This window comes from Lingula anatina, chromosome 3 (genome assembly GCF_051362555.1).
Source record: "Lingula anatina isolate TDL-2025a chromosome 3, LinAna3.0, whole genome shotgun sequence".
Taxonomy (NCBI): Eukaryota; Metazoa; Brachiopoda; class Lingulata; order Lingulida; family Lingulidae; genus Lingula; species Lingula anatina.
This window is the reverse complement of record NC_141769.1, coordinates 27,920,490-27,936,834: the sequence shown is the minus strand read 5'-3', so window position 1 is coordinate 27,936,834 and position 16,345 is coordinate 27,920,490. Positions and strand designations below refer to the sequence as shown.

Below are 16,345 nucleotides of genomic sequence, written 5' to 3'. Positions count from 1 at the left end.
ATCCTTTGTTAAATAACAAGAAGTAAAGAAAGAGAAAAGGGAAAATAGCAAGAAGTAAAGAAAGAGAAAAAGGAAAAAAAGAGAAACTCTTATGTCATTTCAAATTTCCGAATATTTAGAGAAGTTAACTCGGTCTAATCAGAGTAGGTCCTTCTTGCTGTGTTAGTTGTGATAAGTGCTATACTGAGTGTGTCGGAAGTCGGTGAATTTTGAATTTACTGCGCATGCCCAGGACCGAATTTAGAGCAAGATTGCCGCACATGGACAAAACTGCCTGTAGATGATCGAGAGCAGTTAATAAATATGACTATAAGGGACGAATATAACAAGGGAGTAAAAAACTTAAGTAGGTCATTGAATATTCTGAGATGGTTGGTAAACGGCTCTACAGCTCTTCTCGTTATTGGCAGCGGCTTGATTGCTATGTAAGTACCCCCTTGGAGTACCCTCTATCCCCTAGGGTGGCAGATATCATAGGAAAATTTCAAAAGGCCACCCTGTGACTTTTGGCCAGTTGAAAGTAGTTAAATCTGCACGCTCGCAGATGGCATTGTACCCACTCTGTAGGGAGCTAGTACAGTAGATTCCTCAGTTAACTTCAGTCTGGAGTAACAAGCTATATTCATAACTTATGACATAAGGGGCTAGCTATTTTTATCAGTCACAAAAGAGCGAGTAATTAAAATCACAGCAATCAACCTTCTTGGGGACTTGACTTGGGTCTGTTAAGTGGCTTGGGCCTAAGCAGTTAAGCAAGCAATTACCAGCCATGTAATCATCCTTGAGATTTCATCACAGGGTGGCACTGAATCATATGACTGCATGTCAATTTATCTAAAGACATCTGAAAAGGGTGCCCTTGCAGCACTTGTACTACAATGTGACTTGTTGGTTTCATAATGTAGATCTGTTCATTTTTGAAACAACACTTTACATCAGTGAGCACCTGTTGGTTATGGGCATCTGTCAAGGTCAAATATATGCAAACAGCATAAAAATGTTTTAGATATAATAATTTAAAGGTTTGCAGTCTGAATATGCCCTTGATTTTACTTTTAATTTAAGTCGATCTTGGGACCAGTGTAGATACCCTGCACTTAGACTTAGGTCCAGTTTCCATGCATACTTTTTTTTTTCAATTTTAAACCTCCATATGTCAGAAGCATGTTTGAGATTTATCCCAAGCATATACATGTCAGATTTCATGTTTCAGTTCAGTGGCAAGTGACGTGGTAGTGATACTCTATGAAAATTCATTTATGTGTTAGCACTCATTATGTTTTCTGATATGTAGAATTATATGTATTGACACAGGAAAGATTCAGTTGTAAGTGATTGTAAAAGGACATTCAACAAGCAACATACTGGTAGCTGAGAGTCATGGGCTACAAAACATTTGCTTACGTCTTACTTCAAGTCATACTTTGCTTGTCCAGAGAAGAAAAAGGGCCTCTGAGTGATAAGGCTGGTTTGCAGCCATAGCAAAAGTTCACATGTGTGGAAAATGTATTATTATGACAATTAAACTGTAATTTTTTTCTCATTTTCTGATAGGAGGCATGCGAAGAAAAAAGCGGAAAATAGCCCAACAGAGATGACAGAGGCAGATTTGAAGGAGGCTGCATATGAAAAGCGTCTTCAGTATTTAGAAGGACTAAGAAGGGAGCGCCTTAGTAAGCGTGTTACATCTAAGACAAGTGAAAACTTACCTGAATCTCAGGATGGTCCTTCAGAGACACCAGCAGTTGATAAAAAGGAGTAAATATACCTCAAAGACATGACTGATGATACAAAGATGTTATTGTTACTATTACAACTTTCAAGTTGGTAAACACTGAATTTATTTTTTTACCTCAATTTTGTGACCAGACATGAAATCTGCTTAAATTCAAAATTCATTCTTGACGTCACATGACAAAATTTACAATGGGAAGGCTTATTGAATAAGGAAGTCATTTGTGACAGAAACATATTTTTCAATTTGAATGAAATCCACTGTTGAAGAAACAATCTGATTTGATGGATGATTCACCATACAAGCATACCAGGAGTGCTAAAAACAAATCAAAAGTGTTTGCAGATTCTGGGTATGCCAAACTTAACAATGATCAAGTAAAGGCTAGGGTTACTAAAACAGTTGTGATAGGTATTGACCGAGCTGAGGTCGAGAACTGTGAAGTTGCTCAATCAAGGAGAGGAAGTGGAAGAAGTCTTCGTTCTTTGGCATCTGGTAATAAAAAAGAAAGTGATGGACTGCTGGTGCTAAGGGAAACAAATTGTGTTGCCCATCAATGCAAAGACATAGGCAAAATTGAAAAGTATAAAGATGTTGGACGTCAGGAAATACTAAGTAGTTCTTTGGGTTTAGGAGATAACAAAGATGTGATACAAACTATGCCGAATGGCGAGATTTCTGCAGATACAAAATATACCAAGAGCCCATCACTGTGCAAATCTGGCACCACACCTCAAGAAAAACATGCCAAGAAAGCAGTTAAGAAAGCAAAGTTGAGTTTGGCCAAAAAATCTTCGGCCAAAGGCTCCAGAGGTACTAGCAAATTAAAACTGTTCACTGACATCTTTGAAAATGACACAGTTCTAAATCAAACGGATGATTTCAAAGATGATACATTGAATGTTAAATTTGTGCCAAAAAACAAAAATGCAAAACCCTTAAAGAGGGGGTCTAGAAGCACTATTACTGCAAGTAAAAGGGATGGACTTGCTGGAAAAGAAAATGAGGATTTAGGTGACATAAATGCAATCCTTCAAACTACTGCAAACAAAAGCTCAAATGCCACCAAGGCTATTTCAAATAATGAAAATGAAGACGTGCTTATTCCAGAGACTTCAGTCAATGGACAGACTGAAATTGAACATATTGAGTCAAATGGTGTTGACACGAGAAACAAAAATTCAAAAACTGTTGTTAAGCAACAAATTGAGGAGATACAAAAATGCCCATCAGCTGATCAAAATGAGCAGCAACCGTCACGTAGCAGTGAGCAAGAGAAAACGCAGCCGGAATCTGATCCTGATAAAAAGGAATCTGATGGCGAAGAAGAAAATCAGGGAAAAGGATGCCCCACTTGTAAAGCTGTAGTAGAGCTCGACAAGTTCCGTGAACATATTTTACAGTGCATGAGAACTTCCTACGGAAACCATAAAACTGCATCACTTCTACATGACCAAGAAGGTTCGTGACGTCTTTATTATTATGATAAAAAGCTAGAAGATGATTAGTCTAAAGAAAGCACTTATTTGATTGGTTGTCAATGAAAAATGGGGGTAGAAGGATGTACCTAAAAACTGTTTGATACATTTTGATGACTCTTGATTTTAAACTTTAATATACTCGGTTACAACCCAGAAGTGTCTGTTATCTCATATACAGCACACACCAACTGAATATGAATCGAATTGTTCAATATCTACCTAGCGATTTTCTTGCTTTTACCCAAGATATCATTTTTAATTTAGTCATTTTTATTATTTATTGACAAAAAAGATTAAGCTTGAGAAATAAAATGTTGGAAAAACTGAGATTTGTGAAATTTTTCAAGAGCACCGATTTTGATTTAAAATCTTGATTTCAAATTTTATGAAGAATCTGATGAAACCCTTGCCAGACAACTCCAGAAAAGGGAAGAGGAAAAATTGAAAGAGGAAAAAGCAACAGACGAAAAATTTTTGTTCTGTCAATTCTGTCAAAAGGACCTCTCAAAACTCAATTCACATAGACGTCTCCAACATGTCAATAGATGTGCTGATAAGGTAACTAAAGGGAATTCTTATTAGTCAAATTACTAAAAAAAAAAAAAGGAGTATACTTAGGGTTAAGCTGGCATATAATGCATTTCAGACAAATAATGTTTTACATTCAATTCATAAAAAGTTGTTAAAAAATATACATTCCCTTAATTTTGCTTTTATAATAGTGTAAGGTATTTGTGTATTTCATATTATTGACAGTTTAAAACAGCTTGGGAGTCTTTTCATATTTTGCACATCAAGCCATTGAGAAGCCATTTTTTCACCGAATTAACACTTAAAATTTTTTTTCAAATATTTTCTTTAACAAAAGTAAAGAACTTAAAGCATTTATCAGAATTTGCACCCCAGTATGAACCTAGACCTCAAGCTTCATTTTACCTAGTACACTGGTATCATAACATTGATAATAATCTTTAGAAAATTACTGTTCTTTCAGTCATCAATGTTTTGGCTGTCTCTGCGTACCTTAGAAATAATTTGATGAATGACGAAAACAATCTGTGATCTGATATAAGTTGTTTGTTTTTAAGGCTGAAATTGCTGCCAAAGAAGAGAAGCTACAAGCAGAGCAACTCTCCAAGGCAAAGGATGCAGTACTAAATTGTCCAATCTGTGGTCAGCACTTGAAAACACAAAATGTAAGTGTAATGATGAAAGGATAAATAAATGAAAGAATAAACAAAAAATAGATTGTGATTGATTTTATTGTCATTGCTGATATAAACCAGGTCTTATAACTGGATTTGGTGTTTACTAACACTAACAGCAGACCTTTTAGCACTAACACCCATATTAGCCAACAAATTAACCAACACTAATGTAGCGAATGAATACAGTTAATGCTAAGAATTGCTGTGTTAGTGGTAAATATTTTAGGATGTGTTGGTTAATTTGTGGTTAATATGGGTGTTGGTGAAAGTAAAAGATCAGCAGTTAGTGTTGGTAAATGCCGTATCCGTTTATAAGGCCTGTAAACAATGTCACAACTCCAGTTTACCTAATATACAACATGTATTTTCAAATTTAAAAGAGAAACCATTATGATTGTGTCATCAATTCAAGGAAGCTTATTTATGTATTTGTATGAAAACTAAACGAAAAGAACGTGTGCTGTGAATGATTTGATTGCAGGCTAGAAGAACCCACCTGAAGAAGTGTTCCACCAAATTTGGCATAGCACCAACGCAGCTGGTAACAATAGTGCAGAAACAACAGGAGGAAGCCATGCAACTGTTGAATGCTGGGATAGTTCCACCTGATGCTTTGTAAGTAGTTTAATCTTTCGGATTTTAAAATAATAAGAATATGACCTCACTTGTTAATTGCAGAATAATTTTTCTTATTATTTTAGCTATTATCAATATAGATATTCTAGAGGACCATGTGTAAGATAAGTGTGTGCTCTTAACATGTTTTACCCTCTTTAAATAAAGTTTATTATTATTATAGATTAGATATGTATAAGGAACCAAAATACTCTGTGCGTTAAACAGTTTTGGATTTCTAAATCTCATACTGGATTCTAGGCCACCAAAGAAGGGAAGAGGAAGGAAAAAGAACACAAGCACAGAAACCAATACAAACATCATCACAGAACCAACGAGGTGAGTAATACCTTGATAGCTAAACTCTCTTATACTCGCACACACTCTTCAAGAAAAAGTCTCTTTTTCAAGAAAGACATTCCTCGTTTTACTTTTCTTTATCACAACTGCAGAATTTAGCTTATTTGACCACAGTTTTTACAGTAACCCTTTCCAATTACAATACTTCCAGGCAGGTAGATGAAGACACCCAGGTTGCCATTGCTTTGTCTCGCTCTCTTCTTGACCAAAAACAGCAGCAGCAGTCAGAAAATACAACAGGGGCTAGCAGTAGTGCTATGATTGATTGGCCCTTGAAGCCTTACAAGGATGGAATGGAAAAGAAAAAAAGAGGGAAGAAAAAGAGGTATGCAACATATTAAAATAAGGAAAAAAGTAATTTCCTTTTCATTTGCTATGCAAGCACCACATTGTAATTCTTCTTTATTTCATCTTTGGGCAACCTTGAGAAAAAATACCATAGGAGATAGGACTTAAAGAGAGACATATATTAAGCTATTCAAATGTGTTTTTATTGAATTTGAAAGTTACCCAAACCCACCAGTCTTGAGAATTGTACAGATTAAGTAAATTTTGAACTCTTAAAATAATCTACAATAATGTCATCGTAAGAAGAATGGTATTAGAAACTAAGAAAAAAAATGTTATTGGCAGCAAATGCTTATTACATTTTTGAATGTATCCTTTTAGAGATGAACCTATTAACACACTGCTGCTGGAGAGCCATGAAAAAATCCAGGAAAGGTTGGCCAACAGAGCTGCTAATATGGTGCTGCAAAAAGAACAGGTAAACACAGAATCAAAATCTGACTTTTTGATTAATCCATCGTTCATTTTTGACAAAGATATTTTACAATGTTGCTAGATAATAATTCTCAAAGTTAGCTACTGGAATCTAAACTATATTTCTGCCATTTATTTAACATTGAGTGTTATTACTTATTTTTGTTTTTCCCATACTTATTTGTCCTCTAGGATGCTGTCAGTGATGATGTGCATCCCACTCCAGAACTTCCAGAGAGCAAAGTAAAAGCTAACAACACCAAAGTGCTGAGATCAATACAACATAGTTTTAGCCAACAGGTGAGTGATAGGAGCTGTTTAAAGCCATGCAGTGTGTGTTTGCATGCCCATTATATTAAATGGATAAAAAATCCTGAATTTTTCAGCAATGTCCACATTACCACCAAGGTGCACCTGGGCTTAACGGATTTTCAAAAGTTACTTCACCCATCTTCAGTTTTACTGGCATTTAGTGTATCACCAGTGCTTACATCACAGACTGGTCATGCTATGGAGTTGCGTGGATTGAAATATAACTGGCAAAAGAGACCAGGCTGAAATGACTTGAAAAATTGGTAATTTGTGAATTTTACCCATAAGGTTCAGTCGCTGTGGACGATGACTGCCTTGGAGTTGGATGGCAGTGAGAAGCCCAGAGAGACCTACTATGTGAGCACCCTGATGCCTCCTATCTCCCCTTGCAAAGTTGTAGCTGGGAGCAAGCTAAGGAGGATGTCGGAGATCCCTGGGAGAGGCAGGGTGTCATTGTCTGGGCAAATGATAAAAGAGGTAATGAAGACTGTTTGGTTGTCTATATACTGATTGTGAGCTTGTAAATTGGATCCTCACATGCATACAAAGGACAAAATCTTGATAAAAGGGCACTGAATAAAATGTGGCTTTTAATTGCAATTTGCAAATCCAACACAGAATTCTCATTTGTGAAAATGTCCTCTGTCTGCTACTCCTTTTGAGTGGGTCTGTGTTTACATATCTCACCAGCTTTGATTATTCAGTTTAACCTTTGAGAAGAAAGTTGACTTTAAAATACTAACGATAGTTTTTAAAAACTTCTAATTGGTAATATGAAGAGTAAACATTCCTGCTGACTCTGTTCAGTGATGACAGAGAACTTATCATTTGCCTATCATATAAGGGTAGTTTAAGAATCGTTTCTTAGAAAGGAGAAGCAGCTGAAGTGTGTCAGCATTTTATTACACATTCGTAATGGTTATTGAGTGTCATGTTGTATCGAACGGTATGGCCTTTGGTCATCATCATCATCATCATCATCATCATCATCATCATTTAGAGCCTATAGTGTTCCACTGTTGGACAAAGGCCTCAGCATGCTTTTTCCATTGTTTCCTATCCTGAGCCTTGGATTTCCAGCCTTTGGTCATACATTCAGTTATAGATTATAGTTCTCACTTTGCTCATGCATGTAGTTAAAGAAGTGACTATATTAAATTTTTTTCAATTGTTTAATATTTCAGGAAGAAGAGGATAAGCAAGAAGACACACCTCCCCTCACCCAGACTGCAGTAGTACTGGCCAAACTAGCAGCCCAGTCCTCCTCACCTGTAAACCTCCCAACTAGCAGCCAGGGATTCTGTGAGGACCCCAGGGAGGATCAGGAGGAGGAGGAGGAAGAGGATCATGGTCCTCATCTTCCCAGGCACCTTGTAAAGCTCCAGGAAGATCTAGAGAGGCTGATGGGTATGGTTGAGCTGAGTGACGTGACCATAAGGTGCTCTGATGGGAGTTTGCCTGGGCACTGCATGATGCTGGCTGTGAGAGCTCCTGTCATGTACAAGGTATTGCTTGGGCTCTGTCATTTCTTGTCAGTGTGGATTGTAATAGGTTTATCAATGATTGATCACAATGTGTGAAAGGCTATGTTTTTTAACACTCACTGTGAAAAAGGTAGACCATTTAGTTATGGAAGTTGAAGAATTCTTCACTTTGCCCATTTAACATATTACAAAATAACTGATTCAGAAGAGTGATCATTTTGGCTGCCTCTACAGATAAAGCTTCCAAGAGATGCATTTTTTTAGAACTGCAGTATGCTGTTATGTCAATTATATTACATTGCCACTATTTGATGTCAGTATATTGTATATTTTTAGCATGTCTCCCACACTGAGGCAGGGCCAGTGTTAGATATGTCCACTTTTACTACGTCAGCGGTGTCCAGTGTGGTCAGGTATCTGTACACAGGTGTGGTGGACATTGCCCTGCAGGTTGTACCTCAAGTCTGTGATATTGCTAAAAGGTTAGTATGTCATCAGTGCTGGTAAAGCTTGAGTAGAAATAGTATCACATAATTTAGTTGAATGTGAAGGAAGCCCCTCCCTCAAAAAAAAAAGAAAATTTGATGCAATAAGAAAGTAATGTTATAGTACTCGGTTTTTTGAGTATTTTGTGGCTTTGATTTTATGAACCATTTTTACTATGTTTCCTTAATAGGCTACTTTTAGTAATGGGATGGTGTTAGTTCAAAGTATCATTTCTTTGTGTGCTGTCCTGCCAAGCTTTTTTATATCTGTCTTGGTTCTGTAATAAATACCAGTACACAATTTACTTTTTACACGTGATAAGATACACCTCTTTATCATTGAGCATTTTCCTTTGTAGGTTTCATCTACAGGAGTTAATGGAGGCATGTGATCAAATAATGGCAACTGATAAGAAGAGTGGTTCAAGCACATCTGAGGACAACATTAAAAAGTTACTGAAGGAAGTCTGGCATGAAGAAGATTCTAATTCAAAAGATGGCGCTGTTGACCAAGATGACCTCAGATCAAATGAAGATAGAAGTGGTACTGATGCTGAAGAAGATAATGAAGAGGAAGTGGATAAGGAGAGGGAAGAGGAAGAGATGGAGGAATTATACACCATTATGGCAACACAGAGACAGAGGAAGATGTCAGGCAATTTGCAGAATGAAAAGGCAGACGACACTGATGACAGTGACCTAGAAGAGTTTTTACAGGGTTCATTATCCTCCCAGAATTCTAGTCACGCTGTCAGTTTGGATTCTTCCATGGATAAAAATAGGGTAGAAATATCAACAACCAGTCCAAGGTCTCATGACACATTTGTGGGTTTGACTGATGAGGAAGTACTATCAAAAATCAACACAACACATGGCACATCCTCTTATAATGGAGATCTGTTGCCCATTGAAGAGCAAGAGAAAAAACAGTTATCCTTTTTGAATTATGATGTGAATTCAGATTCTGGACGTGACTCAATTGACAGTGTTTTAGACTCCCAGAGTCTGCAGAAGAAAGGACAGGCGGAAGATTTTGTCTTAACAAATAGAATGGATGAAGACTCTGAAAATCACAGTAAAGAGGAAAGGACTGAAAGTGTTTTAACTGATAATAAACATTCAGGCTGTGATATTGAAAACAATGCTCTTCAGGATATTAGGGAAAATAGCTTTGATTATGACATGATTTTAGGCTCCTGGGATAATGAAAAAGATGAACACGAAAAGCAGAAAGTAGATGTTGAAATTTTAGATTCAGACAGTGGAGATGATGGGGTCATTACCAATGAAGGCATGTTAGTAGTTGAACCGGATTTTCCAAAGACATCACCGTCTCCAAAGAAGACAAAAAATCAATTGCCATTTGTCTCTTTTGGCAGTCCAAGAAAGTCGTTGAACTCCTTAACCAGTCCTACTAGAAAAAATCTATCCGACATGGACAGCATGAGGAGAGCAGATCAATCACATGCCAATTCCAATGTAAAAAGGACCTCCTCTGTGACTAGCCCTGGAAAAATCCTTAAATCTCAAAGAACACTCTTTCAGAAAGACTTACAGTGTTCTCAGAAATTGCGTAAACATGGAAATAAACTTATCTCACCTGTTGATAAAGATAGATTAACCTCTGAAAATCTAGACGACATAATTGATGTGCATTCTGATGATGAAGATTCTTTTGATAACATTTTAAAGAATGGAGATTTAAAAGAGTTGAATTGTGGAGATGCCAAAATTGACAAAGAAATAAGATCCTCATCAAAGAAAGACAATTCTCCATCAGCAAAACCATCAAGAGACAGTATGTATGATAGAGACCAAACTGAAAGTCATACCCCGCTGACCACAAGAAGGGCCAGTGCAGCGTCCAGCTGCTCCTTATTCAGCACTCCTGATATGTTTGCCGACACTCAATTGACACCTCAGAATGGCCACACTCTGACCAAGGTAAAAAATGACCCATGCTCTGATAAGGTTTTAGCGTCACCTGTTAACAAGGAGTATGAAAGGAACCCCGTAGTTCAAGACATTAAGTGTTCTCCATTGAGGAAGGTTGGACCCATCACAGCTGTGTACAGTGTGAAGAGCTCTACAAAAGCCAGAAGTTCTTGTCCAAAGAACCTCAGAGATGCTAAATCTGTCATAAACAATAGTCTTCCAAGTGGTACACAAAAAAATGTAAAAACAAGAAAAGAAGACTGGACATCTAAATCGACATTGCAGTTTTCTCCAAGCCGAATGAAACTTGATTTTTCATCTCACTCTCCCACTGGGAAAAATAATGAGAAATTGGCTGTAAATGTTGTCAATGACCAGTCTTTGTCTCCTGTGGTCATGTCTCCCTCTGGTGATCTGAGAAAGAGTTCATACACTTTGGCATCACCCATAGAAAGCCAACATAAGGACTCTACCCCACCCTCTTCTCCACCTACACCCCCACTTTCACCCACTTTTGGCACGTCAGAAATGGGAGATGCATTAAAGAAGGAGAGCAATGCAGGTAATCATTTTTCTTTTGGAATTGGGCACAGGGAGGACGAAGAGAAAACAAGATCTCAAATTCCAACCAAGAATGGTACTGATAATGAGTCAGATTCTAATGATGAGGTGGAGTTTGTTGAGGAAAGCTTTGTGAAGGATAATGACAGTCCAGGTGCAGCGCCCCCAATTCATGTTGGTTCTCAACCTCCTCTTCAAGACAAGACACAGCCCAGTCTTTCAGCACCCTCTAGTGGCAGATATGGGCAAATTCCAGTACCCCATAATATGTCCCCTTCAAAGAGTACATCACCAGAGAGTCTTACAATAACCCCTTTTGACAGCCCCAATATCTCTCCTGTTTTTAAGCGAAACTCGTCTCTTGGTTCACAGAAGAGAAAGCGCAGTTATTCCAGTGATGAGAGTATAGAGGAAGTTGATGTGAACAATGACAGTTTGGATGATGGGGATGGAAACAAGAAAAGGAAAGTGGACAGTGTTCATGATAGTGATGGAGCTGAAGTGGTGGAGTCAGGTTGGTGTACCTTTCATTACTGTGAGATCCTTTTGTCTAGAAATTTTAACATTCTGAACAACTTCTACTTAATTATTTGTTTTAAGTGAAGTATTTTTAAAATAAATTTAAGAGGTAATATAAGGTGTTGTTTATTCTTACCCAGTACTGTACCCTAGTAGGATGATTTATGATTGTTTAAATGAGAGATCAAAGACAATCATGCAATTTTTATACAAATATTAAGATTTATAGCAGTGAATAACTTGACCAATTAAAAAGAGTAGGCAGGACATCAGTAATCCCATGTTTAGAAGATGTTAACACATTTTGTATTTTAGTGAACCTGAGCCTAGACAACCCAGACCCTGGGGTGTGGGACGACTTTGATGATGGTGGTGGCTTTGTAGACTTCCCAGTATCCCCCAGTCAACAGCTTGGTGGTAGCGAGCTTGTTGGATATGTGAGACAAGAACAGGAGAGACACACAAAGAACAGAGATCAAAGTGGAGGAGATGTGGATGAAGATGATGATGATGGAGATGGTGGCTATTTGAGCCCACCCACTTTTATAGAAACTGATGAAGAATTGGTAAGGTTTTGATTTGATTTTTGAAGAAGAAGATAATTCAATAATTTGAACATGAAAATTTTAATCTGAAGTATAATTTCTTTGCAGATATGTGCAAAGTGCAGAATTTTTTATGCAAAATTTTCCAGATTGTATAATGTTTCCATGCAGTGATTGTTATTGGGATAACAATTGTGTTTTATGTGTCATGAGTTACTAGTAAATGTGTCAATTTGTTTGCTATTAGGATACTGTACAGCAGACATCTCAGCCCAAGAAACAGCAGGTGGTACCACTTGCAGAAACGGCTCCAGAGAAGCTTCCTAAAGAAGAACTTGAAGAGCTTGGTCTTGATAGTTTTATTTGGAGTGAAGAAAATGAACCACTTCTAGATCTGGCAAAGCAAAATGCTGATCCTAAGAAAGTTAGTGTTGTAACTTGTTTAAATGCAGATTTATTTTAGATGTTAGCATCAGACCATAACAAATTCTAGTTCACTTAACGAAATGTCTTTTCAATGTGAACGTTCAGTTTCCATGAACTTTGGATATACTTAAATAGTGTAAAGGTATTTTCAGTGAACTTTCTGTAACAAACAATCACTTTAATACATATTTTAGCAAGCCATATATGAAGTATTTTTTATTTCATTCTCACTTAAAATTCTTATGATAATTTCTCTGGTTAAAGGAAACCAGCACACCCGTGTTTCAGAAGAAACTCAAGCGACCAACTGTGCCATCTCCCTTTACTCCTATGCCTAATTATGATGACATGGTCACACCAGAATTAAAGGTAGTAAAAATTTATTGTAATTATTATGGAAACAATAAGATTATAACATGGTTTCTATGCAGTTTCAGTGAAAAATCTGCAGACTGAATTTAAAGGGTTTTTTTTCATACCTTTCAACATTTGAATTATATCATGATTTTTTTTATTTTTTAAAGTTTCAAAGTTGTTCCTATTTTTTTCTTTTTAGAGAGCAGTGCAAAAATATGGGGTACGACCAAACATGGCAAAGAAACGTATGAGAACCCTTCTAACCCATATATACAAGGAAACTCACCAATGTTAGTACCAGAAGAATTAAATTGTCTTGATATTCAGACTATATATTATTGTAATGTGTATTATTAGAGTTCATACTGATATGTGTCTGACTTGAAGCGTTTGTGAATTTAATATACAAGAAACCTCTGAGAGAGTTTTGTGTAGAATTATGAGTAATAACTAGAACAACAAGATTTTGTAATATTCTTTTTAATAAATATATTCAGAAAGTGTGCTCCATCTATTTGCAGATGAAACTGACACAGACTGTGAAATGAGCTTCCACAACGAAAAATCAGATGACGTAGGTATTCCTGCAAAGGCTGTTGGACCTGATAGTGGTGATACCAGTGATGGCCTACCAAACATAGATGCCACCAAAGAGCCTAAAGGGATAAAGAGGGGACCAAGGGGTCCAAGAAAAACCAAACAGTTGGCAGCTTCTGTATCTGGGACTGAAAGAAAGGTGGCAGCACCTAAGAAAAGCACAAATAAAGTTGAAGTAAATTCCTCCCCAGATGGCACTCTTTCAAGACAAACCCAGATAAGTGCTACTAGAGCAAAGTCTGTTGTTTCTGAGAGTAGGACCAAGGCACATGAAATCTCCAGTGAGGAAGAAGAGAGTTTTAGCACACAGGAGGAAAGTGAAGAGTAAGGGCCATTTTGTTGGTTCTCATTAGTGTGATATTAAAGAAATGTGATCATTTTAAGACTTGAAAATAATTTGATCATCTTATTTTCTACATGTTGACATGTTGTGACAGTTGTGAAAAGTTACATGTTTCAGAATTAAATTTGTCTGAATATTATGAAAATGAAAAATGTTGATAAATTTCGAACTGTGAATTATAAAGAATATAAAAATTAATTTTATCAGTTGGAGTTTTTGCTAATTTTACAATAACATTCCATTTATTTTTCAAAAAATGCATGAATTTGGATTGTCAAATTTTTCAAAGATTGGAAATCTAAATTGACTGGTGCGTGGTGGTTAATATAAACATGACTACTTCAGAGAGAGATTGGAGGAAGCTTTGCTGGAAGAAACTATTATGCCAGAAGAAGATGAAGATATATCACCTTCTCAGCAGGTAAGTGGAGGTTTATGCAACCAGTTGACCTACCAGTATATTGCCTGTAAATCGAAGAATGAGGTTGAGCATGAATATCAAGAGATTTGTTTTGAAAAATGCTTTTAGTTTTCTATTATACTGAAGAAAAATACCAGTATCTATGTCTGGAGTGTTTCCATGATCTTTGAGAAGATGAAATCTAGATTGGATGACAAACATCTGACCCATATTATAACAGCTGTCAGTCCCACTCTCCAGTTAATGTCTGCTTTTGGTTATTTGAATACAGGTTTCATCTGCAGACCTTCACTCCAAACTAATGAGTTTCATCCTGTCTGATAAACAACTACACTCCAAGATTTTACACTATGAGGTAAGTGAGTGTTTTCACAAAAAACTAAGTATAAGAAAATGTGTTTTATTTATAAAAATGTCTTTCAGATTCTGACTTTGCAAGGAAAATTAAATTGTATGTGAGATTCAAAATGCTGCTGAATAAATATAAAAATGCTAAAGCAAATTTAAGATATTTAAGAAAAAAAAAACGTCTTCCATATTTTATGTTAGCCTCTTGAGCTGGGAGATTTACAGGATGCCATCAATGCAGCAGGTATCAGATGTGGACAGCAAAAACTGATGGAATTTCTGGACGAAAAGGTAAATTATTCAAAAGTTTATTGATTTTATTTTTAGGCTCATTGTGTTGTTTGATAAGATTCTTGAGTATTAAAGGGAAGTTTATGAAATTTTTGTCAGATATTTTTATGTTATTTTTGTTCAGTAACATTTTCCATGAAGATAATTGAAATACCTTCAATTTAGATTCTTGGTTCATGTAAGGTTGCATATAGATATCGATGCCACATTTCAGATGAATTTAGAATATTATAAGGCATTACTTTTAGTGTTTCTTTTTTTTTGTATGTTTGTTCAGAATTAAATTTTTCTTTACTCACAGTGCATCACATTTACCATGAGAAAGCTTCAAAAAGGTGACAGAAGAAAAAAGCAGACAAAGAAAAAAGACAAAAGTGTCAAATCAACACAAAATAATGAATAATGCAGGGCCCAGTAATATGAAGGAGAGAATTAAGCAAAGCAGTGGCGAAAAAAAAACAATGAAAAAACTTAACAAGATGTAACAGCGCAATGATAATTTGTGTCGCATATCAGGAGTCGTGTGTGTATTGCTTGGCCAGACACCTGGACAGCCTGACATCAATGATGTTATTTTGATATTGCATTGACATGGATTTCAGAAGAACACTTTTGTAATTGAGGATAAAATAGGACTCTGCAACCAGAAAGGCGGCAACACTGCATGAGATGAATGACTGGAGTTGTATAGTATTTATAGTAGAGTCAGGGAGTGGGATAGTAAAAGAAAGAAAATTCAGGACGTAACCAGATTCTATAGTGGTTAATTCCATCATCTGGTTATGAAAGTCAATACTTGTTAGGGTCATGAGTGTTTGTATGATTATTTGTTAATTCCAATTGGCGTTTTTCTCAAAAGGACACCTTTTGTTGCACCATTTTAAGGTCATTCTTGCACTATTCATAGCCCATGGTACTATTTTGAGTACACATGAATTTCATTAATTTATTGAGAATACATAGGTTTAACTTTAAATACACTTTTCTCCATCTTAACCTGTAGATTGGACACAACTTTTCAGCAACATTTATTGTTGAAATACTCAATTGACCAATGATTGATTGTGTATGCAATTCAGAATTTTTAATGTGTTGATTGTTAGATTGATTCAACAAATAGTTCAGGTTTCTGTAGCTGAATTTTGATGGATAAATTATTTATTTTATCACTGCATGAATAAAAGGATAAAGGTGTTATAATGCAAATTACAGTGAGTTTAATTTTTTTCATTTTCTGTTATTTTTTCATTATTTTAAATAAATTTTATTTATTTATAATTTAAAATTGGTTTAATTTGAAAGTGAGATTTAAATTTAGATAACCCAGCAACTTTATATTTGCTTTTCAATGATGCATTCATATTTGTAGCATAGGTCTTTTAATAATGCCTTACAGTATATAACAGAACACAAGGATATATATGTGAAAAAAAAAACAAATGGAAAAGAAGTAAAGCCGTTTTAAGTGGTTAACGACATGTAGTAGTAGTTCACGTTTAGCCAATTACGGTCACGTGATCACGCACTTGTTGGTCGTCAATGACTACATCCTATTTGCAT

General features: G+C 36.1%; 1 protein-coding gene across 3 annotated transcripts; it reads left to right on the top strand.

The window, feature by feature from the left end:
* The first annotated feature begins 243 nt into the window (after window positions 1-243).
* LOC106165521 (uncharacterized) lies at window positions 244-15,996 on the top strand. Of its 3 annotated transcripts, none has more exons than XM_087008252.1 (22): window positions 244-425; window positions 1,555-3,196; window positions 3,608-3,774; window positions 4,305-4,412; window positions 4,906-5,039; window positions 5,301-5,378; window positions 5,551-5,724; window positions 6,069-6,165; window positions 6,354-6,461; window positions 6,762-6,950; window positions 7,658-7,978; window positions 8,294-8,439; window positions 8,802-11,452; window positions 11,773-12,023; window positions 12,250-12,426; window positions 12,693-12,797; window positions 12,985-13,075; window positions 13,307-13,706; window positions 14,071-14,146; window positions 14,418-14,501; window positions 14,696-14,785; window positions 15,087-15,996. In XM_087008252.1, the coding sequence occupies exons 2-22, from the start codon at window positions 2,020-2,022 to the stop codon at window positions 15,186-15,188; spliced, it is 6,726 nt and encodes a 2,241-aa protein (XP_086864378.1). In that variant the 5' UTR covers window positions 244-425; window positions 1,555-2,019; the 3' UTR covers window positions 15,189-15,996. The 3 variants fall into 3 exon arrangements, with proteins under 3 accessions (XP_086864378.1, XP_086864379.1, XP_086864380.1); XM_087008253.1 differs by having other exon boundaries at window positions 249-346; XM_087008254.1 differs by lacking the exon at window positions 244-425 and adding an exon at window positions 854-971.
* Window positions 15,997-16,345: the final 349 nt, after the last annotated feature.

Coding starts and splice junctions, on each gene's coding strand:
- LOC106165521 (XM_087008252.1), top strand. CDS start 2,020: ATGGATGATTCACCATACAAGCATACCAGGAGTGCTAAAAACAAATCA. Junction 12,024..12,249: donor TAGAAACTGATGAAGAATTG/GTAAGGTTTTGA, acceptor GTTTGCTATTAG/GATACTGTACAGCAGACATC. Junction 12,798..12,984: donor TGGTCACACCAGAATTAAAG/GTAGTAAAAATT, acceptor TTTTCTTTTTAG/AGAGCAGTGCAAAAATATGG.